Here is a 22,990-nt window from a genome sequence, read left to right as displayed (position 1 = left end):
AAGCCAATTAGCTGATTACGCATTAGCAAGTTTTTTGCCTCTCTCTCTAGCCGTCCTCTGAACACACACACACACACACACACACACACACACAGAGCTATATACAGAAACATTTTTACACATGAGTAAGCGACAGTACGTGCAGATGGAAACAGACACACAGTGACCTCTAGTTCCCCCTTTTTTTGTTTTTTAAACACTCACAGACAGACACTCTCTGGTGAGAGCAGAACAGGGCGTGGCGTACATTAGCTTGGGCAAGGAGCCAAAGACCCTCTGTGTGTTTACTTCTTCATGTGCCTGCAGACAGACAGCTACAGCTGTACAGTAGATACACTGAATTATCCTGAGGTCGTCAGAGCGTGGTTTTATCTGCACATCTATCCATGTTTTGGTTAGCCTTTGTCCTTTTTCTGCCTCTAATGCACTGAGAGAGATTACACTGTAAATGGATAAAAGACTTAATGGTGACCTGCTGATACACACACACAATAAAGAAGCAACTCAAAAGCAACCGTACGAGGTGTCCTGACGGCCGGGGGTTTAAGATGCTGATGTTCATATTTGTTTTTGTCCGGCTTTCTCTTGTAATTCCTGCATAATAAAAAAGTCCACCAAAATGAAAAACAACCACATTAACAACATCGAAACAACACAAACTTGGACGTCAACAATGTCACAAAAGAAATGAAATGATAAAACCAAAACCCTCCAGGAATAGAAGCTCTCATATCTATAGAGATACCACGATAACAATGGGAGTAATAGGTGTAATGATGGAGACACATTTAAAATGCAAAGCGTGATGATGAGGGAGATGGAAGAAGGAAGAGGGTAGGAGGTGAGAGCAGAGATAAGCCATCTCGACACACGCACGCACACACACACACACACACACACACACACACACACACACACACACACACACACACACACACACACACACACACACACACACACACACACACACACACACACACACACACACACACACACACACACACAGTGATGGGCTTTCCCTGAATTGATGTTGCTGTATGCCCTAATGAGCAGAGGGAATACACAGGATCTCACTGCTCCAAGCTACTCATTTGGCCCCGTGTGTGTGCGTGCGTGCGACTGTGCATGTGTGTGTCACTTTTTTTGTTTCTGCTAGCAAGTACCTGCGTGTACGGATGCCTGAACGCATGCAGGCAAATGTGGCTGTATGTGAATGAATGTATGTGAGTGTCAGAGAGCGAGTCAGTATGAGCAGTGAGGGGCTCGCCCACTGATGCGAACAAAGGCAGCAGCTATGAGAGTCATGACGACCTTTATAGTGACTGGCTGGTAAACACCCCCCATCCTCCCCCCATCCCTTTCTCCTCCTTTACTTTCCACCTCTTCCTATAACCCTCCATTCTTTCACCTCCATCTCTCTCTCTCTCTCACGTCAGATCAACGCTGTTCGTCCACATGATGCGGTGCTGGAGTAAACAAAAAGGAAGCGGCTGCAGGAATGAAGTATCTGAGCTCCGTGTCAGGAATGGAGTAAATGAAGAGCCTGAGAGTGTGTAGCTGGGAGAGCAAACATCAGAGGATGTCTTTCTCTCTGCCTCTCTGTCTCTGTTATGCCCTTTGCAGGCAGCGCTATAGCATGATTTATTCGTGTTGTGGCAGGCGTACCCGGCCGGGTGTCATCGTTCTGACTCTGAATGTGTGGAACTCACTTCCTAAATTACGAGTCAGGTGAACATGGTTCAAAAGGAGCTCCGAAAATCAACCAACATCTGGAGTATTAAATGTTGCATGTTTAATATTTAACATAAATGAAATATCCGGGAGACATTAGCAATGAATATTTATAATAGATATATCTATTGTGTCATAACAGGGGACCCCGTATAGCAAATGGCATCCATGGAAATCAACGTAACTGCTACTATAAACAATAACAGAGGGTCGCCTCGCCTTTGAAATAGAAAAACAAGTGTCACATGCTGCGCATGCATTTTGTACCATAAACATTTGATTAACTAATATATAACATGGTGTTTATTAGACAGGCTGCGTAGTGAAAGCAGCCCCGTTAGCAGAGCAGCAGCTTCAGTCCTCCTTCAGCGTCTACACAGGATGCGCTGAGGCCCTACAGGGTGCTGGCTACGCACTTTTTCGCAGCACTATAACAATACACAATACACAATAACTACAGTTGCATGCAAGAAAATATATACTTGAAGCTTAAAAATGTGCTTTGGGTTGCGGTTACTCATGTAAAAACGCAAATGAAATGCAACCTTTGTGCAGCCTGTGTGGACAGATGTATTAATCAAAAATAAAAGTGCATCTGTTCCGTCAGATGCATGTGAGACGGGCAACTGAGAACCACCGCTAAGAACACCATCACGATATCATTACCACATTCACGTGTAATACTTGTAGCAATAAAACACCTTTTCAGGACAATTTCCAAGCATTTTCTAGACATATACAGCAATTCTTTGCTGGTTTGTGTCATCAAATAATATAAGAACAGGTTGATAGAGGACAATGATCTTCTAACTAAATGCAGGTTGATGAAAGGTCACCTGGGCCACCTGAGCTGGCGCGACCATCTCTAATCAAAAAGGTCAGCTTCGGCCATCTCTACTTTTTCCTCTTTTTTTACTTCCGTCAAGGATAGGGGGAAGCTGCTCCTCCAGCTACCTTACACCTCATCAGCGCATGTGTGTGTTCATTAGTGTTTATTGGCGAGTGCCGTAGTGATAATGGGGGTCATAAGAGCGGCACGAGTTAGCTCCGAGTGCTCTTTTCCCTCCACCTGCCCTCTGGACACACACAACCTGCCAATAAGTGCCATAAACCACACGGACGTAAACACACGCAAGCACCCGTTTATCACCGCTAAGCTTGATTATAAACACCGTGGCTTTAACCATAGCGGACGTGAACGGACACACACACACACACACACACTTCCATGCACAACTCCAGCCCCTCAGCTCCCAGGAGAGTGATATACACAGTGGAGGAAGGGGCCTCTTTCCCAATTACACCTCGAAAAGGGGGTGGGGAGGCCTGGGGAAGCTGTTTGTGTCAGCGTGCATGTGACAGTGTGTGTGTGTGTGTGTGTGTTTGCTGAAGGTGCTCATAAAAAGCCCCAGAGATTGAGCTGATGGAGGGCATTATAAAAGGCCTATCAGTTGGTCCAATCGCCTCACAGCCTCAAGGCAGGACAAAGGATATGCCCGCCACTTTAACATTTACCTAGAGGCCTTTTACTTCCTCCCCTCCCCCTTTACTCTTCTCATTCCTCGTTTCCTCCCCATTTGATCCAGTATTTGTGCGATTGTTGACCTCCACTCGGCCAGGACAACTCAATCGAGATGTGGTTTTTACAGCAATGCCCTTCTTCGCACTCAAGAGCCGGACATATTCACGCCTACAGGACAACTACAGTTGCTAAAGGTTGTACTGTAACCGCCTTGCTCCGCCATTGGGACCTTAATAGTTTTTGGTAAAGGACAGAGAATCACTCATTAGTAGTCAGGTAATCAATACAAGTCACAAGCGTGTGTTTAAATGACCTTTATGTTGAGTCGTTCTTGGATGATGGAAATTGTTTTGGAGAGGAAAAAACAGAAGGGGGAGTGACAAGAGGGAGAGAGAGGAATGATGTGTTTTGGGGGAAGGTCTCCATCAGGCGAGTATAATCTCTGATTAATTTACTGCTGTGTGGTACGAGGGGGTGACATCGAGCATGAAGAGCAAAAAAAATGAAAACACCACGAGAGAGGATAGAGGGAGGTAGAAGGCCAGAGAGCGAGAGAGAGACCCCGCCCCTTCCTTCTCCCCTCTCAACCATGTCAACAAGTCCACACAAAGACTCCTCCGCTCCATTATCCAACATAGAGCTACACTGATGCATCCATACAAGACAAATACTCAAAAACTTCCTAATGGGAACTATGTAGAAGCAATAAGTTATGCAGTCACTTTAATTCTCGTATAAAGAGCTCTGTGTTCAACACGTCTAAGCTTTTGTTCATGTACATTCTGGCATCGTTTTTTAGGACTCTGACAACATATTGCATCCTATGAGACTATGTCCCTACCAGCCTGATAGTGAAGGCTGTCTGTATGCAGCCTGACAAGAGGTACTCCACATAATGTGACACTTAGGGACAAAGAGGCGCAGAGCGCTCGCTGCTGTTCACAGGGTTAGTTGCTGTAAATGCAGGGTTAACAGTCAAAGGGAACTGAAGCCGCTTTCACACATGCACTGCAACCCTGACATTATCTAGGCATTACCCCGGAGGAGCTGAATGTGAGAGCGCAAATGTCCGAATCAGTCGGACCGGACATTAAACAGACTTTACCCTGCCGGCTCCCTAGTGCAAAGTCTGTGTAGTGTCCGATTGAGCTCATGTGTGAATAGAGCCGGTCATTGTCCGAGCGACAACGACGATGTTTCCATCATCCGGCTGTTGCGAAACTGGAGAATTACAAACATCCCAGGGTGAAGAGGAATGGTCATTTACTTAAAGTTGCCAAGGAAAATGGAGAGATTTGATGAGACGAGATTTAGGGAATTAGGTTAGTCAGGGCCGACGCCGGAATTGTCAAAAACAAATTCAAGGAACGTCAAGAGTTGGTTGTTTGTGACCAAATTAAGAACCGGCAACGTGTCTGCGGTGTAATCTGCGTCATGTTCTGATGGACAAGGACTTAGTTAGACATCTAGAGGGTACTCTGTGTTAGTTTCAATTGGATAGAATCATTTGAATTACAAGGACCCATCACGCTGTGTAGTAACCTCTTTTTTCAACTACCCACCGATTTCAACCTACACAAGGTTTTTTTTAAATGAGCCTCCAATTACAAGCGTCAACCGAAATAACAACACAACAGATAGCTGCTCAAAGTAAAACCCTCGAGCAACGTAAATTCGAGAGCACTCCCATCACCAGTGTATATGTGTCAGTACGTAGCGCACTTCTTCAGTGCCAACGCTGCGAGCAACCGTGGGCGTGGCCACCGATTAATGTTCAGTTTCAGCAAACCAACGTCCCAACTGTCACTTAAGATTTGGGTCACTGCTGCACACTTTGTACGTATTCAAACAGTAACAAACTCGGGCTGTAAATAAGATGAAACTCAACTGATGATTTGAGTTTCTGTTTATCTGTGTGCCATATCATAATAATTTGTAAATGTGTGATTGCACACCCAACATTATTCATTAACCTTTCCTGTAGGCGGGGGGGGGGGGGGGGGGGGGGGGGGGGGGTTAACTGCAAATGATTGGCATATTTGCATACATAATTGGAAATGTGCATGTGTGGGCGTCTTTTGTGGGTATAGAATCTGTATGCATGTTAAGTAAACTGTGTTAATTTCTAGTATATTATTAATCACAACTGTTTTTGTGCATAACTAAATTTCCCTTGTGAAAGCAGCCAACTGAAAGCAATTAGACAGTAGTGAAATCAGTGGAGTGTGCAGGCAGATTACAAATTTTGAGAATACTTTGGTGCCAAAAATCCCACCCAGTTGTTTGTCAGAGAAAGCTCAGATAAACAACTTGGAACTCACCACACTGTGGTTGTTGCTACTGACTTCATATGCTAGTGTAAGTTGGCCACTCTGCCTATTCTCCAGCCCCAGCACACAGCTCAGCAGTGGGCTAACATCTCTGTCAGTCAGAGGAAAAACACACACACACAAAGCAGGCAGCTGAGAGAGGAGACAAAGGAAGAGAGGGAGGGCTAGAGTGTGGAAGAGACGCAGCTCATGGGGGATCGAAAGGGGGGAAATGAGCGGGAAAGCAGAGATGGAGAAAACAAGATAGAATACAGTGAGTCAGGGGAGGTGAAAGCAAGAGGGAGAGAGGGAGAGAAAGAGAGAAAACGGACAGAAAGGATATTAGAAAAGCTGCATCAGCCATCTGGGCAAAGGGGGCGATGAGAGGGAGATTGAAAGAATAAAAGAGAAAGGAAAGGAAGTGGACAGTGAGAGGGAGAAGTGCACTGTAAGTGGCATAGACAGAGACAAAAGGCAGAGGAAAGAAAGGGAGAGAGAGGAAGAGGAGGAGGTTTTCAGTTTATTCATTTGTTATAGTGAAACTCAGAGAGACGTGATCTCTAACCACAGAAAAACTCATTTAACAATACATAACATTGGCCTTCAAAAATCTGTTTTTCCCCAGCACAACAAAAAGTTACACAGCTTTCCAAAATACATTTTGACATGTGCTGTACATGAACTAAAAACAGGCCGTGCAACTGTGCAACCGTCAGCAGAGGATAAAAGACGATGAGATGAGTCATTACTGCATGGAAGTGTGCGTCGATGCAGTTGCACGAAGGAGAATTTTAATCAAATGAACCAACCCTTCCGACAAAGACCCTCGACAGAGCAGCTGAGGGAAGCACCCATGTTTACATAAATGTCCACGGGAGGTCATGAATTATGCATGCTTTATGGAGGGTATGGCTGTGTAACATGGTGTGTACGTGTGTGTCTGTGCATTTAATGTTTGCAGACCTAAACTCCAGAGTATGTGTGTGTGTGTGTAATGGGGGTGTTATGTTTCCCTTCATCAAGCCTCAAATGCCTGCAAGAGAAAAAAAAGAGAGAGGGGTCTTTAAGAGAGAGCGAGCGAGCGAGCGAGCGAGAGAGAGAGAGAGAAGCCCCTAGTAAACACATCCATTTTCAGCTCATAGTGAGGTAATGCTGCCAAAGCTACCACACACTCGTGCAAAAATACACACAAAGTTCTGCAGGCGGCCCTCGAGTTTGGCAGAACATCCGAGTCCCACCCGACCCAAGCCCCTAAAATAAATGCGCACACACACACACACACACACACACACACACACACACACACACACACACACACACACACACCCCCTCACACATCGGAGTCGAGTTCAGCGTGTGGAACTCAAAATCAAAACAATAACAACCTCGTCTGCAGATGCTATTTGGCTCATGTGACCGAAGCCACTGGCTCTCGTTGTTTACAGGGAGGGACGGGAGAGAAAGGAGGAGGGAGGAGGGGGGGGACAAATCTGTAGTTCGGGCAAACTGCTGCCTTGTTGATATGAAGAGCTCCATGAAGGTGGGGGTGGTCTGTTGAAGAAAACAGGAGATGGACCTCTCCAAATGGGGGTGGATGGGGCAACTGTACCAGCTGTCTTCTGAATTCCTGTGTATACCCCCCCCCCCCCCCCCACCCACACACACACACACACACACACACACACACACTATATCAACCCGCAAACCTAAAAAGGGCCACTGCTGACTGTTTACCCCCTTTACAAGCTGTTCTGCACAGCGACAAGGGACAACCTGAAGATAAGCAGAACAGTGAGAAACTAACCTTTACCATCAGGGGGTCGTGTGTGTCAGTGTGCATGTGTAGTAACCATGTCACTGCTAGCCAGCTTGCAGGTGAAGCTAGGGAAGCTAATGACAAATGTCTTGAAAGAACAAAGGACAGCAGAGAAAGAGAGAGAGAGAGAGAGAGAGACAAAGAAAAAGTGAGTGTGTGTGAAAGAGAGCGAACACAACACAGAACCCCAACAGAAAAGAGACGGAACGATTGAAGCTTTATCTCATTTGAAAGGTTGGGTGGTGTGAGGCGAGATTATGATTGGGTACGTTTATGAAGCAGCTGGGGTCCACCAATCAAACATTGACAATTCCGGCAAAACAAAAAGGAGGTTTATGCATCTCAAGGCCTTTAAATGTCATGAAGATTTCCTGGGGAAGTCACGAGAGCCAAAGCATAAGACGTCGTTAAACAGAAGTGCAAAGTTGAGAATAGCAAAACAGGGAACCGGACAAACATCAGGGATCACGAGATTGTATTTCTCTTTTCAAACTATGAAGCCACATGCTTCATTCCGAGTCAAGTCATTCAGCACACATTTAAGGAAAAATAAGATGGGAAATAGCTGCCACCTCGGTTTCTTTTTACCGTGTATGTGCAAGTGGCCGAGTGCAAGCGCTGGAAAGCCAACAGATGATGGATTACCTTTTAAATGTTCTTTTGGAAAGTGCCTGGTCTCTTATTTATAGTCCTGGTCTGCTGCCTACTCGCAGCTTTAGATCTTACGAGAGACACCAAAGACCACAGAGCCCCCTTATTGAATTATGAAGTAAAAGGATATTCTACTGTTGTCCTATTCGGGTCCAATTTATGTAGATCGGCCCCAGCAGATGGCTGCTAGATGTCAGACTAACAAATGGCTAACTTTCAATTAACTTTATCTCTCCCCCCTCTCACAACATAAGGCCTTTCTGTTGAGGAAGACATCTGTTGGATAGTTTTCGCTAAATGTTTGGCTTATTTAACCGCGCAGTGGATTCAACAGCGTGGAGCAGAATTCGGAGGGATGCCAACTGTTGAGATGCTTGCAAGTCAAATAGTTTTCTTGAGGGAAAGATGTTATTCATGTCTAAAAATGATTCTGGTCAAAAAAAAAAGAAAAACCTTCGATGCGTGTGGTACTATCGTGACCTTAAGTTTGTACGATTGCCGATGGTGTGAAAAATGATCCGCCTTCACGGAGGTGAAATTACATGCCACCGTGCTAAACACATTACAGCCTCTCCCGCGGTGTAAATATCTTTTATACGTCTGTTAGTCCAGATGGTGGATTCCTACCACATCTGGGAATCAACAGTAGTGCAGCCATCATGCCCTTAATTCATCACTCCAGTTATAGGATCATATGAAGGTAACCTTTTAGTTGGAAAATATGTTCCATCACTTTAAGTGTTCCGAGGTTATGACTGTAAAATGTGCAGATATATGCTTCAATAGACTACCTATAAACCTTTTGCAGCATCACTTGAATCCTGACGATGTATTCGTATGCTTTCAACGTGGGCTCTTTTGATAAACTTGAAGGGCGATTTGAGGGCTTCAAGGACAATTCTCCAGCAGGATGCCATTGTATACTTACACTGCTAACTACAGTCCTTTCACTATCAATGACTCGACTGTCATTGCACTGGTGCAGACACTATTGACTGGATTGAAGGTTGTCCAAACATTGCTTGAGGAGAAGATGTTCTGAGTGGCTGCCAAACGTTTGTTGAGAAAACAGAGACACTTGTGTTCTGACCTGATACTACTCATGCAGGCAGCATGGGGAGTTATGTGGCAGAGCTGATGCAACTTGTGTGAAATCACTACATCCATAACACACGTGTGTTAATACATTTAAGTTAGAATAAATAAACACGCACAAAGTACTCTGATAGATGTACTGAAGCACGCTAAACAAGCCGCACTAAATATTTGACAGACAAAGAGCTTCACAGCATTTTTCCATGTTTTGTCCCGAGTCCTTTAGACAGACTCTTATGTGTGGGAGCTTTTGGGAGGAATCACATTGTTCCCTTTTAAAATGCATGTCTGCATGACACTATGATAAGTTACTGAAGCACACAAAATAGTTTTCTTTAAATCACCTTTTTTTTTAAAAATAATCCAGTGTCATAAATAGTACAACAGCAAAAGGCCCCAGCATTACAAACATATCGCGAGCAGCTGGGAGGAAGAGATATGTTCTGTTCTTGGATGGTCCCGTCTTTGAATTTAATTTGCACTTCCCTCCTTGGATTATGATAAAGAATAATTAATGTTCTCACGCGAACTGTCACGGAGAAAGAAAGGAAGTCGTTTCAACAACTCGTCTTTAAAGCAGGCGCTGCCGACAATCTGAAAAGTGGAGAGTTGGCGTCAAATCTACTGAAAAACCTGTACGTACACAAGCGCACACGTGTCACAGGAGGGCACCGCCACCGTAGCTTCGCCCACCGCTCGGTCACGCCGTGCCCACTCTGCTAAACTGCGATAAAATTGATGAGTGACACTCAAATTAAAACGGGGCGAAAATTATGACACCCTCATGCCTCGCTCTTAATTAGTACATCTCCATTTTAATTAATAACGGCCGTCAGCCTGACAGATATCAATAATTAAAAACAGACAGGTCAATGGAGCTTCAAAATTGATGGCCATAATTAGAAATAGTGTGGGGAGGAGGTACTTCTGCCGGGCTGGGTTTGTTTTTAATAGCTTACACCTGAGAAGCATGCCCCCCCCCCCCGGTGTGTCACAATGTCTTTGCCCCAAACCAAAACTTTGCCAGGGTCAGTACAGTTATATTAATACTAAATTATGGCACGCAATTAATCAACTTACAATCCCTTTAGCTATTTTGTACTCAAGATTTATGCTTTTATATGAACACTTAAGCTTAACTCTATGCAGAGCTTAAGGTGAAGCGGTGGTTGTCCTGCATTTAACTAAGAGCAAGCACAAAAGATAAAACCAATACAAAAAACTGCTAAAATACCTGTCTCGAATAAACACAAATGGCTAATTTTGATGGAAAAACAAGTTAATTGACTTCCATTTAATAGGAAAACAAAACATGAAACACAAATAAAAATCACTAGGTTCAAACATCAACCTACATGCAGGTCCGACAGCACCTAAATAAAAATGACTATATAGCAACATTCAGTTGCTATATATTGACGGAGCTTTCTTGTCTGTGCCTATAATAACAAGTGAATTAAGATTATTTCAGTTATGAACAAATCTTACACAAATAACAGTTTGTGTCGTCAATCTGAAGGCAAGTGGCGTTTTTCAGGCGTCGTTCTTCTCAGTTCAACGCACTGACTGTGTGACATGGTCGTCAATTGGCCTCCGCTCCTAAATACCGTGGACGACCATAATGCACGTCAGTCGATAGGATCAATTAGAGCTTTTTTTGTTTTCCTGTAGCACTCTGTGCCATCGGCCCATTACAGCCGGGGACTATGGATTAGTGCGAAGCAGCAGAGGGCCCACAGAGCCCGCTGTCACATAAACATTGGCCTTGCACTACGCATTATAGAAAGCACGCCGGGAATTAGTGAACACAAAACTACCATACAGACACAATCGCATCCATGTGGGACAAATTAGCGCATTAGCGACATTTTCTGTGAGGCTTTAGATCGATTCATCGGTTGATTCATGCCAGCGCTGCTGTCAGGCCGACACATTTTGTCAAAATCTCGTGACATCGAAATCCTTAGAAGCAACGCTGTATTTATTTACAACATCAATAGCTGCAAATAGATATGTGCAAAAAGACACATGATGAGTCAATTCTAATGCGAGCATCACAGTAATCAGCATTGAATTACTCTGCTGCCAAATACACTACTTAGATCAACTGTAGACTTTGTGGATTTCATTTAAACTGCATGCAGTCAACCGTTGATGTCAAAAATGGTAAAATCTTTCTATTCTCAATAACTGATGTTGTAATTAGCACGCCAGATGTACAGCACTGGACAAAGTGTCTCTGAAGTCTTTTGCTGTTGAAGTGAATGTAAATCCTGGGTTGTGATCACAACAAACATACACACACATTGCCTACACATGCGGCGCCACGGTCCAGCGCTTTGGCAAAGGTTTGCAGTGAATTTAGGCCGACCGTCTGCTAATCCACGGTTTAGCTTTCCCCCCACCCAACACTCACCGATATTCAGCACGCTTAATTAAAGACTCAATTTGCATATAAATCTAAACTCGCAATTCCACCCATGCGGCATCACAGGTGGTCGTTTTTTTTATTCCAGGAGTTAGAAGTTGTCGAGCGAGCCAGCGCAGAGCAACTCGATGCGGCTCGTACTGGCGGGCCGCGGGTATCGACAAAGAGTGAGTGCTTTGTCTTTGATTAGTAGTCCGTGTGCAATATATCTAATGCTGAGTTAACAGCGGGGTGGGGTGGATCCAGGAAGACTCCACAATTGTATCTGAGATTAGAGGTTCGGTGCAATCAACCGAGGAGGTTTTCAAGACTCGGAACAAAGCAAACTCCAGCGAATCCGGCTAAATAGAGCAATCCAAGTAGAGATAGAGAAAGCCAATAAAAACTGATATGATATCTAAAAGATTCACTTAGACCACCGTGTAATGAGCCTCGAGAAAATCGCAATGACAATCTACAGGCACACAAGGTGATTTTGTCTTATCTGGGTTTTCTTCTGTGCATCTTTCATTTTGTCCCATTATGCTGGAACACGAGATGGAAAGTGGGAGTTAAGAGAAAGGCTCCGATATCACAACGGCGTAACCCCGACTAAAATGAGATCATATCACTCTAATTCCCGCATGTTCGCACTGGTTACCCGACACTCCCAGAATTGATTTTAAGATTTTGCTGATCCCTTTTTAAAAACACAAATGCACCTGGTGCCAAGATATGATCGCAGACATTTTAAGCTCATGTGAGCCCGGCGCAATACGCCTGCTCGGTCCCTACTGGCTTTACTTAAGCCAAGATTTAAAAGAACATTAGGCTTTTCTAGACAACGAAACAACCTGTTGTGATGAGCTCGCGCTGGCTAAATCTGTACATTAATATAAATCTCTCCCCGGAAACTTAAGATCCATCTTTACCGATCGAGTTCATAGCTTTTAAAAACTGTTGATTCGATTTGTTACTTTGCAAAGTATAAATTATTTAGAAAAAAAATCAATTTCTAGTCACCATTCAAGTTTTGAGCACGAGAACAAAGAAAACAGTGTGTTGGAAAGACCCATTAACACATACACACACACACACACACACACACACACACACACACACACACACACACACACACACACACACACACACACACACACACACACACACACACACACACACACACACACACACACACCACTTGTTTTAAATATTTTCATCCATTCCTGCCTGCTAAAGTTGTCACTGTGACAAATCCCATAACGTCTGGGACTTTGGGAGCCATTATTATGGCTCAACAACAAGAACCCTCTGTTATTATTGCTTTATATAAATACAAGCACATTTCTGTTTGATATTTTTAGCCGTGTGTAGTTCGGTCAATCTGATATTGGACTGAACACACATGGTTTGGTCAAGTAAAGTGTTGCAGGATAGACTTCAATCAGATAATAGTACATAGAGTCCTGGGGAGTGAGACGGTGAATTAGGGAGAAACGAGAGAGAGAAAAGAGAGAGAGATCATCAGAGCTGTCTTTTCAGATGGTAATCGCATGGTTTCTGAACTCCACTGGCATCCAAACAAGGAAAACTGTTTTCTTTGGCAAACGCCGAGCATCTCTCTCACTCTTTTCCCTCACTCTGTCGTTCACTCTCTGGAGAACTCACACTGCTCTCATGCACACACTCTCATGTTAAAAAACTCCCTCCTTTGCCACAAACACGTTGTGCAAAAGGAGTAATATCACTAAAAGTGCTTTCCGTAAAGGTAAGATATAACCACAAAGGCAAACAGAACATTGAGTAAAGGCCAAACAAGGGGATTGTGAAGCCATGGCGCTTTATCAAAAGACCAACGGTAACTTGAGAGTCCCTTTGGGCCTCTTTTGTGCTGAGGATGGGGAGTCTTTGGGCTCGTTCCATGTCAGAGTTGGCTGATGCGCCGGGCTCCGAGTGTGGAACACATGGTTGGCTCAGCACAGTGAACTGGGTGATCTGCAAATACACCGATCAACAATAAAAACAACAAACGGTTTGGTTTTGGCATCAAATTGGGTTTTGAAATCAGCCCCTCCAGCTTTGGTTTACAGCTCCGTGGAATGGTCATCCGAAACCATAAATCAGATGAAATGTGGTCATCGTGTCGGACTTAAGTATTTAAAAAGAGAGAAGAAGAAATTACAACATCATAGAGGAGCAGCAAGGGGTCCAGCTATTTTCAGAAACGTGAGAAACCCTGCTTCATGCTAGAGAGGGATTGTTGACTGCTGGCGGTCTGAGGAGGAGGAGATTTGAACCCTCAGATCTGTTGTTTTGGGGTTTTGCAATAATAAGCAGAGCACTCTCTTGATTCCCCCCTTTAACTAAGGTTATACTTCACTTCCCCTGCTAGCAATTAGTCCCCAGAATGCTATTTGTCAAAAGCCACGCCATTCGTTTCCACTGGTATGCCCCGCCAGCTCTTGTTACAATTGACATAAGCTCCTGGAGGAAGGTGAAGGCCCAGCAGCTGGCTACAACCCACAACACTGTGACAATGAAAAGCGAGAATCAGACGATAAATGTGGTGTAAACAAATCAGAAATCTGCCACAGCCAGCAAATCCCTGCCTCTGTATTTCACCACACGGCACATTTAAAAACATTTCATAAAGGAAACCATTTATTTGGACATTTGGGAGAAAATAGGTCAATTAAGGAGTGACACCCATTGATTTTTTGGAGAAATAACTGTCAAAATGCGGGTGAAGTAAATGTGCTGCAAACAAATGAACGATGACGGAGGCTACTCGATAACGTAATGAGCGCTGGACCAACTGACAGAACCGTAATATGTGGCAACACAAAACGCCCCCGAGGTCTAACGTCTATACGGCACATTGTAATTTTTCCTGTTCCTTCCCGATGATTGTGGACGAGGCATCGAGGTACTTCAGTGGCTCCCAGTGAGGTGGGGAACCTATTGTATCTGGGTTTCAAGGGACCTGGAGAGCCATCAAACAGCCAGACATTTTCTTGGTAAATCACCAGCAGAGAGGGAACTTTTCAGAGTGCAATTACAACCTCAAGGTCAGGCTTCTCTGGAGAGTTAGCTCTGGAAAAAGAAAGAAAATCCTCAGGCAGTCTCTCTCTTTCGTCTCCTGCTGTTTTCCTCACAGCTACACACACACACACACACACACACACACACACACACACACACACACACACACACACACACACACACACACACACACACACACACACACACACACATGCTCTCTCCATCTCCTTTAGCCTCCTCTCCACACTCATACATTTCCTTCACTCTTCTACCTTGTTACTCCCTCGTCCCTCTCCCTCCCTCCCTCCCTCTTTCTCCCCCCTCGTCTCCATGACGGATAAACGTTATTTGGTGGTCGGCGGCGACACCCTTTCCTCCCCGGTGCCAGAGCGGCGCTGAAAATCGGTCGCAGGTGTGCCGACGACGAGAGCCGTGGATCTTAAGGCAATGATGGCGCTGTGGTCAGGGATATCTGAGAAAGGAGCTCGGGGGTCATACCTGCTCTCAAAATGTGAAGAATGAATTTACCATGTTCTTGAATGTGTGAAAACACTTTACAAAATGGACTTTTTTTTTTAAAGTCCCGTCTTGCAGTTGGTGATTTAACACAATAGATCGCTGGATTTTGAGTACCAGGCTTTGAAGTGTTGCACACAAAATAATGAATGTCAAGTCCCGGCTGTTGGCTAGAAACGGGTATACACAGGTTGTACCCTTTGCTTAAGGTTTTGCGTGTTCCAAGGGCCTCCTCTCTACACACAGCTTACCGGGCAGGAGATGACTAAATCCTTCAGGTAGACAAACCTAAAGAGAAAACTCAGCTCGAGTCTGCAGCGCACACTATTGAAAATCAAACTCTGAATTCACCGACAGCTTCTCAGCTGGCACGCAGCACCGTCCGAATGTTTCCGAAGGCTTTGGATATTTTCTCATCGTGCTGATATTTAATCAAAGCTTCCTCTTTGGGTGTTTCTGCTTATGTGGGGCGCTTGGCTGGCAATTCTTGTACCGATGATGCTCCACAGACGCCTGGACAGGCAAAATAAAAACACAACATACTTTGGCACGTTGCTGTTGGAATTTTGGCGAGAGAGACAACTTGGGTGTGTTATTGAAATGTTGTGTGTGTGTGTGCGCACTAACAAGTTGAAGTATGTGAAGTTTTTTCAAGGTTATGGTTTCTTTTAACGATTACATCAGGATTATTGTATGTAGTTGTTTTTATTAGGAGGATAAACAGGAACTTGGATTATAAAGTGATCGTGCAACTTGTGCGAGGGCATTGAGATGATCAATAAGCCATTTCACCATAACCCTATAAATATATCAATGTTACGGCAATCCCTATGCAAGGAGCTAATAAGGATGGGACTGTTTTAATACTTATGTCGATTCCATGCGATAGATTCAGTTTTAAAAGGAGATTCCTCCTCTTAATGGGCAACAAGAGAGAAGCAAATCAATGACTAAAAAGCAAATAACTATTAAATGTACAGCGGGGCTCAGGGTGCCGTGATAAAGCTACTCAGATGGGCGACTTTACCTGTACTTTCCAGCAAGTTGCCATCGATTGGACTCGTCCAGCAGCACGGGGATAAGTAATGGGGAGTGATGTTCGCTAACAGCGCGGTGCTTCACGAGGTAGGAGTGTTTCACTTTTAATAGTGAAAGTGTCTTTATTGGCTGGCTCTTCATTGCCATGGACTGCTGCCTATTAATGTTTAATTATCCTGTTGTGGACCAGCTTCAGTGGCGGATTATGCTGACCATTTAAAAACAATTTGTGTGTGTGTGTGTGTGTGTGCGATGTAAAGAGAGTCCCTGAATGTGTGATGCATCATAACTGTTTTGTGTTACATGAAAGCTTCTCCCACTCAAATTTCAAGCGTATTTCTACTTCTGGCTATAAAGCTACAGTGTGTAACGGTCTTTGCTACGGAGCAGGAACGAGGGCAACGATGCAATTTTTGTTTCTTTGTTAGTCGACTTGCATGGCCTTGATGAGTTTGCGTCGCACCACTTTTACCATTTGGGAAACCCACCAGAGGCAATGCCATTCAAATAACCATAATTACTTCAGCGAGCTAAAGCAACAGCATGGGATTCTTCCAATGAATGACATTTTGCACACAACACCTTTAATATTCAGGGCAGGAATGAAATCTTAAGACTAAACTCAATTTGGGTACCGGACTAAAAACGCATTCATCCCAACACACAGACACCACTGGTGTGAAGTGCAACATGTATGGCGGCATTTAATAAAATATCTATGTAATGTAATGGAATAAAAGTGGACTCCTGTCAAATTGCATTCAGTGATCTGATCAAAAATGGCCTTAAGGACCACATGCAAAAAAATGGGATGTCAGCCCATATTAACTATGTCCTATTTATGAAATGACATATCTATGTCATAAACCTTCTATGAACCTTGCATGTGGGAACTCAAGCCAAGCCTCCTCTGAGACAGGACTTAGACTCTCGCTGTCAAAGAACTGGCACACACACACACACACACACACACACACACACACCCCTACCTGGCATGAGGGACATCGATGCTGGAGGAGACCACTTTGCGTTTCTGCTCCAGCAGGGACACTGATCGGGTGTCATGGTCCCGGCCCACGCGCCTGCCCTCTGAAAACCGCTGCTCCTCCACGGCCTCTGGGCTGAGGGAGCCGCCGTCCACCTTATGGCTCTCTGGAGCTCCGTTACTGAAGCTATGCTGGAGAAGGGGTGCAAAGAAGATTAAGTCAGTGGATAGGTGGAGAACCATGTGGGCAAGTTAGGAGCAATGCTGGTATAGGAATACACCATGAGAACCGTGGATGATGTGCAAAGTACAGAAACAGGCCTTTTTATCAACTGTATTTAAGTTGCGGTCTGGGCTTGTAATCCAAATGTTGGAGATTTTCATGTTTATATATCAAATGAAGGAGTACATGGTCCAACATGGTTTCAGACATTTTTCCAACCTCTTGGGCTTAAAACAGCCGCTCCAAAACAAATTGGATAAACTAAAAAATGCACTGCGGTCAGTTATGAAACAAGGCTGTTTTTATTTTTAGCTCCCGGAGAAGATTTGGAGATATGAGGTTTTCAAACCGAAAACCACAAGTTACTGTTGACAACTCTACTAAAGAAAAAACTCTCTTCTCATGAACAAAAATAAATGAAACTTTACACAAAAGTACTGTATGCATCTGGGATACGAGACCTTCCTCGATGGTGCATTTATTTGAAAGCTCAAATCTTTGGAAACTGATCAAATGAAATGAATCATGTTAACTATCAAGTGTTCCTACCTCATCGGAGGAATCATCTGTGCTTTACTTATTAAAGGAGCCCTGTGGAGTTTTTGACCACCAGTCACGATGAAGCAATGTTTTTGGTTTGACACTATTACATTGATCTACAGTTTGAGGCAGTAGCGCACAAAGAAGCATACACAGTAGATATATGTGGAAAGGCAAGGAAGGAGGAGATGGCAAGCTAGCAAACATTGTTGTAAACATTGAACATTTTAAGAATATATTAAAAATTCCCATGGATGACATTATTATATTTTTGCTGTTTTAGGTGCAAGTGGTGCTCTCCGCCATTTAAGCTCAACCTGATGTGTCTACAAAGTCCCAGGGTAGCACTGCAGGTGGGTTGTGGTTGTTGTGTGAAGTAGCCAATATTGTGACATAGGCTATAAGGACTGGGTGATGGTGCGTGTTGTCGGTAACCCACCCATCCCGTCTTGAGACACGGACTCAGCCTACCATGGACAGCAAATGTATGGATTTTTAGTGTTGTAGTGTAAAACACAGGACTTGAAGTGTAACACAAAGGATTTACTGGCTTACAACCAAACTGGTTTATAAGTGCAGATTGGTTAAATCTAGCAGAAATTACATTTTTACAACGGAATGGAATAAAGTTCAAGGCAAAGTTGTCAAAGTGGGGAAACCACAACTTAATAACTCAATAATAAACACAATCACACGCTCCATACAGAAAGACTGCAATACACAAAATAACATATCACTGAGCCAAACACAGTTACCGCCAAAATAAACTATTCACTGACAAATAATCACAAAACAAAAGCACTTCTCCCATCTGAAAACACCCACCTGTAGCAATGTAAAAAAAAAAAGCCTAACATCATTTCTTCTCTTATACAACAGCAACAAATGGCATGCTTCTTCACATGAATACCTGCATGCACCTACGCTCTCTCTCTCACACACACACACACACACACACACACACACACACACACACACACACACACACACACACACACACCTCTGTAGGTAACTAAAGCCATCAGGCTCTTAGAAAAAGCCAGAGTGACACACGCGGCTGCCCATGCCAATGGAGCGTTGAGGAGTACGACATGCAGGCCAGTGTGTGTGTGTGTGTCTGTGTGTCTGTGTGTGTGTGTGTGTGTGTGGGCATGTCTGTGTGTGCGCGCGTGTGTGTGTGTGTGTGTGTGTGTGGGTATGTGTATGATCTAGATCCTTATCTCAAAGCACTGCAACACGATTAGGATCGACTGTAGAAAAGGCAACGGCACCGTAGTCAATCACCCACACACACACACGCACACATACACCAAGAGAACAATTTACTTAGATTAATGAGGTAAGAGAAATGAGTATTGAGTATCGCTCATGATAGAGGCTGGTCGCACAGAGACTCGGTGGTGCGTAAAGCCCTCTGTGAAAACACAGACTTGAGTAAAACAACAAGATGGATTACAGCGGCTCGGGAAAGATTAGGTGTTGTGTGTACGACGAGGGTCCTCCTCGGACAAAACCAACAGTGATTCCTTCCTTTCACCGGGCTTATGAATGATGGCCTTTCACACAGCCAGGATATTGTGAAGCATGCCAAATCGGTTGTGAAATGTGAGTTGCATGTGTCAAAGCTGATGCGTGCGTGTGTGTGCACACATAATAAATACCCTGAGTGTCCCGCATATCTCCCTTCTCTTTATCTCTCTCTCTCTCCCACTCACACAGAAACTCATAACCTCCTTGCTTTGGGCCGTTTGTCAAGCGTAAAGAGTCTTGAGCCTTTATGGGTCAGAGGTCATGGTGAAGTAGGCTGACACAGACCATAAATTGAATCCCACGGGCCGACTGCGTCTCTTAGCTCCCATTGTTCTTCGTTTCTCGGAAGTATTTTTGCAGTAGCACATCTAATGCATGTGACCGGGATTAGGAACGTTAATGATGGCTCGATGATGATGATGTCACACTGGATGTCACACCAGAGCTGAACCATCGTTTTTTTATATTGAAATCGCAGTGTGAAGAAGTCGCAAAAGCTGCAATATTTATTTTGAGAACTGTTGCCAGCAAATTGACTTTGTTGTAGCTGATAGCTAATTAACATTGATATCATGAATTACCCAAACTACATGAAACTCATGTAGCCTACCATGGTTATTTCATATAAATGAATGATATTAAGTATTATATTACTGTGATATTTACTTAAATATTAGCTTAATTGGCCCTTGCAGGACCTCAAAAACAAGTAACTGCATTATTGCATCTGAAACTAAATACAGGCCTTGTGGTTACTTGATAAAAAATAAATTGTGGTTTTAACAGCAGTGCTAGTCAGAAAAATTAGAACTAGATATTTTCATTCAACCCTAAATCGTAGGACACACATAAGAACAAGATAATGGGATTAAACATTTATATTAAACCTATGTTTGTGCGATAGCACACATGACGCGTACATAAACACATCTTTGACCTTAAAGGATTACTTGTACACCCTCAGGGGCAGCTTCCAGACTTGACCCCGCGGTCACGGTGCTTCATGCTGATGCTGCTTGGCCAACCAATAAGGACAGCCGACGCCGGCCGGCCCGCCTGCCTGCCTGCCCGCCTGCCTGCCTGCCTGCCTGGGACCCCCGCTTCAGAACAAAGAGTCACTCAGCTCCCGTCAACAAGCTTGCTCCATTGACTCCCACGTCTCGGGCGTACGAACGCAATCAACAACGCCGAGGACAACAAAAGGAAAAACCACAACAAGTAACGCCTCTTTGTTAGCAGCGAGGGATCTGTGCAACACTGCTCACACAACACACACTTGCACAAACCAACGGGTCAACAAGTGGTTTTCTGTGTGTAGCCCCCCCCCCCCCCCCCGGTTCCAGAACAGGGGGCATTCGTTTGCCATACTGGGCAATGTGCCGAGCGTCCAGATTCTTTGGAGCGTGACACCCGTTGCCAACCTGGGGGTGCCTGCTTTGTTGGCCGTACAGCTGCTGCTCAAATAGGGCGGCATGCCCTCACAAACAACCCCCACTCCAACACTGAAAGTAGTCAGCTCTAACGCATTCGACATACAAATACACACATGGGAGCAAGCACATCCATGCACGCATAATAGCAACACTGATGCACATGTGAAAACACACACACACACACACACACACACACACACACACACACACACACACACACACACACACCTCACCCCCCCCCCTCTTCCTCCTCATTTCATGGCTTGTTTTCGACCTCAGTGGGAATCGAGTGCTGAAAGCGTCTTGACCATTGTGCTGACGGGGCTACGCTCTCAGCCTCAGCTGCACTACTCCAGCCTGCACCGGAGACTGTATTGTGCAACAGCTTTTTGTTGAGTGTGCACCACTGCATACACAAACGTGCAAATGCAAAAACAAGAGAGCCCAAGTTTACAAATGCATCTCTCCATCACTGCTCTGACAGCTCTCCGTGCAGAGCTATTGCATCTCTCTTTGTTACGGTCTTACACGTCTGAGAAGAGTTTTAAAGATTCATTTTCAACTTCATTTGAGATGTGCAAGCATGTCAGAGTGTTGTTGCTACACCCGCCCCGTATCTCACATTCACAGAAAGGAAATGTGAGCAGTCCAGCACGTGTGGTAACAAACAGCGGCTTAACGTTTCCGTTTTTGGTTACTGAAATAAGACTTAAAAAAAAAAAAAAACAGCCAGTAAGTTACTTCATCTATAAAATGTAAAAACATAGCACACATGAATGCAAGGAGGAACAAAACCACACTATTCAAAATAAATCTAAATCAGGAGACGAGCGAAGAAGTAAACAAGCCGTTACTCGGTCACATGCATTCCTCGTCACTCCCTCACTATACAAAGGACAGAGCGCGCACACACACACACACACACACACACACACACACACACACACACACACACACACACACACACACACACACACACACACACACACACACACACACACACACACACACACACACACACACACACACACACACACTTCCCCTATGTCAAAAACTGTGTTTCCATCCAAGAGCTGGATTTGCACAATATATGCACACAATCTTTATCTGAGGCCATGTGACACAAAAGCATACAAGTTGGAAAGGAAGGCAATTAGGTCACTGCTAATTAGGCCCATATCAGGATTACACATTTGGACATGATTGGAAACTTAAAACATTCTGCCTCAAAATGTCACAGGAAGCCCCCCAAAAAAACATCTATATTTAGCCATTGTTAAACAATAACAGCTCTGTTGTGCAGAATTAGTTCACATAAAGCCATATAATATTCAACAGGGCGACAAGCTGCAGCATCATCCATCAATGAAAAATATAATACATTCTTTCAGTGCATTTGTGCAATTAAAAGGCATGATTCATAAAAGTGTCTGTATTAAATATGATGCATAAAAATCATCAGCCGAAGTGCAAAAAACCTTGGACCGGCTACATCCAAAAACGCTGCAGTCAGAGCGTGTTTGTTTGCCTCGGCTTATACCCACCCACATAAACATTGCGCAGGCCCTATCACGGCCTTTGTCCCATATATATATATATGCACATGATGTCGCCAAATGTCATAATAGTCCGGTATTTCATGCAATATGCAAACGAATTTGCATTATCTCGATTGTGAGTTATGGTGGTTTTGTCCCCGCTGGTTAAATTTAACTAAAGTGGCTGCAGCTGCAGCAGCGGCGGCGGTGGTGACACCGTTAAATCCGCTCCGTGCAGGAAGCGGTTAAACGCTGCAAAGCGCCGCACAACAACAACAACAGTGAAGCGCTGCCTGCCGGTCGGGACGCTCTCTCTACACACACACACACACACACACACACACACACACCTTCAAGCTGGACTTAAGCGGTCCTTTGGCTACAATGTGGTTGATCCCCGCGGCTATCTCCTCCTCGGAGAACTCCTTGAGGCTCCCGTCTTGCATGAGCACGGTGTAGACGCTGAGCCGGGCTCCTGCGGCCGACGACACGTCTCTGTTTTCCTGCTTGACAGCCTGGACCACCCCGGTCACCGGGGCACCGTCCCCCGTCGGACTCGGCGCGTAAACGCGGCTGCCGAGGATCGACCGCTTCACCAAACGCCTCGTATGCAT

At 44.5% G+C, this 22,990-nt stretch overlaps 1 protein-coding gene across 2 annotated transcripts in view; it reads right to left on the bottom strand.

Annotated features, from left to right (window-relative positions):
* znf704 (zinc finger protein 704) overlaps nucleotides 1-22,990 on the bottom strand; it is a gene marked incomplete at both ends in the record, with an annotated part of 38,650 nt that extends 15,660 nt beyond the window's left edge. For both annotated transcript variants that reach the window (XM_079176492.1, XM_079176493.1), the window contains 2 exons: nucleotides 17,117-17,304; nucleotides 22,727-22,990. In XM_079176492.1, the coding sequence (XP_079032618.1) occupies nucleotides 17,117-17,304; nucleotides 22,727-22,990 (452 nt within the window). The remainder of the gene's footprint in view (nucleotides 1-17,116; nucleotides 17,305-22,726) is intronic.

Source organism: Pholis gunnellus, assembly GCF_910591455.1.
Source record: "Pholis gunnellus genome assembly, chromosome: 16".
Classification (NCBI taxonomy): domain Eukaryota; kingdom Metazoa; phylum Chordata; class Actinopteri; order Perciformes; family Pholidae; genus Pholis; species Pholis gunnellus.
The sequence above is the reverse complement of the archived record's forward strand: the minus strand, read 5'-3'. Positions and strand labels throughout refer to the sequence as shown.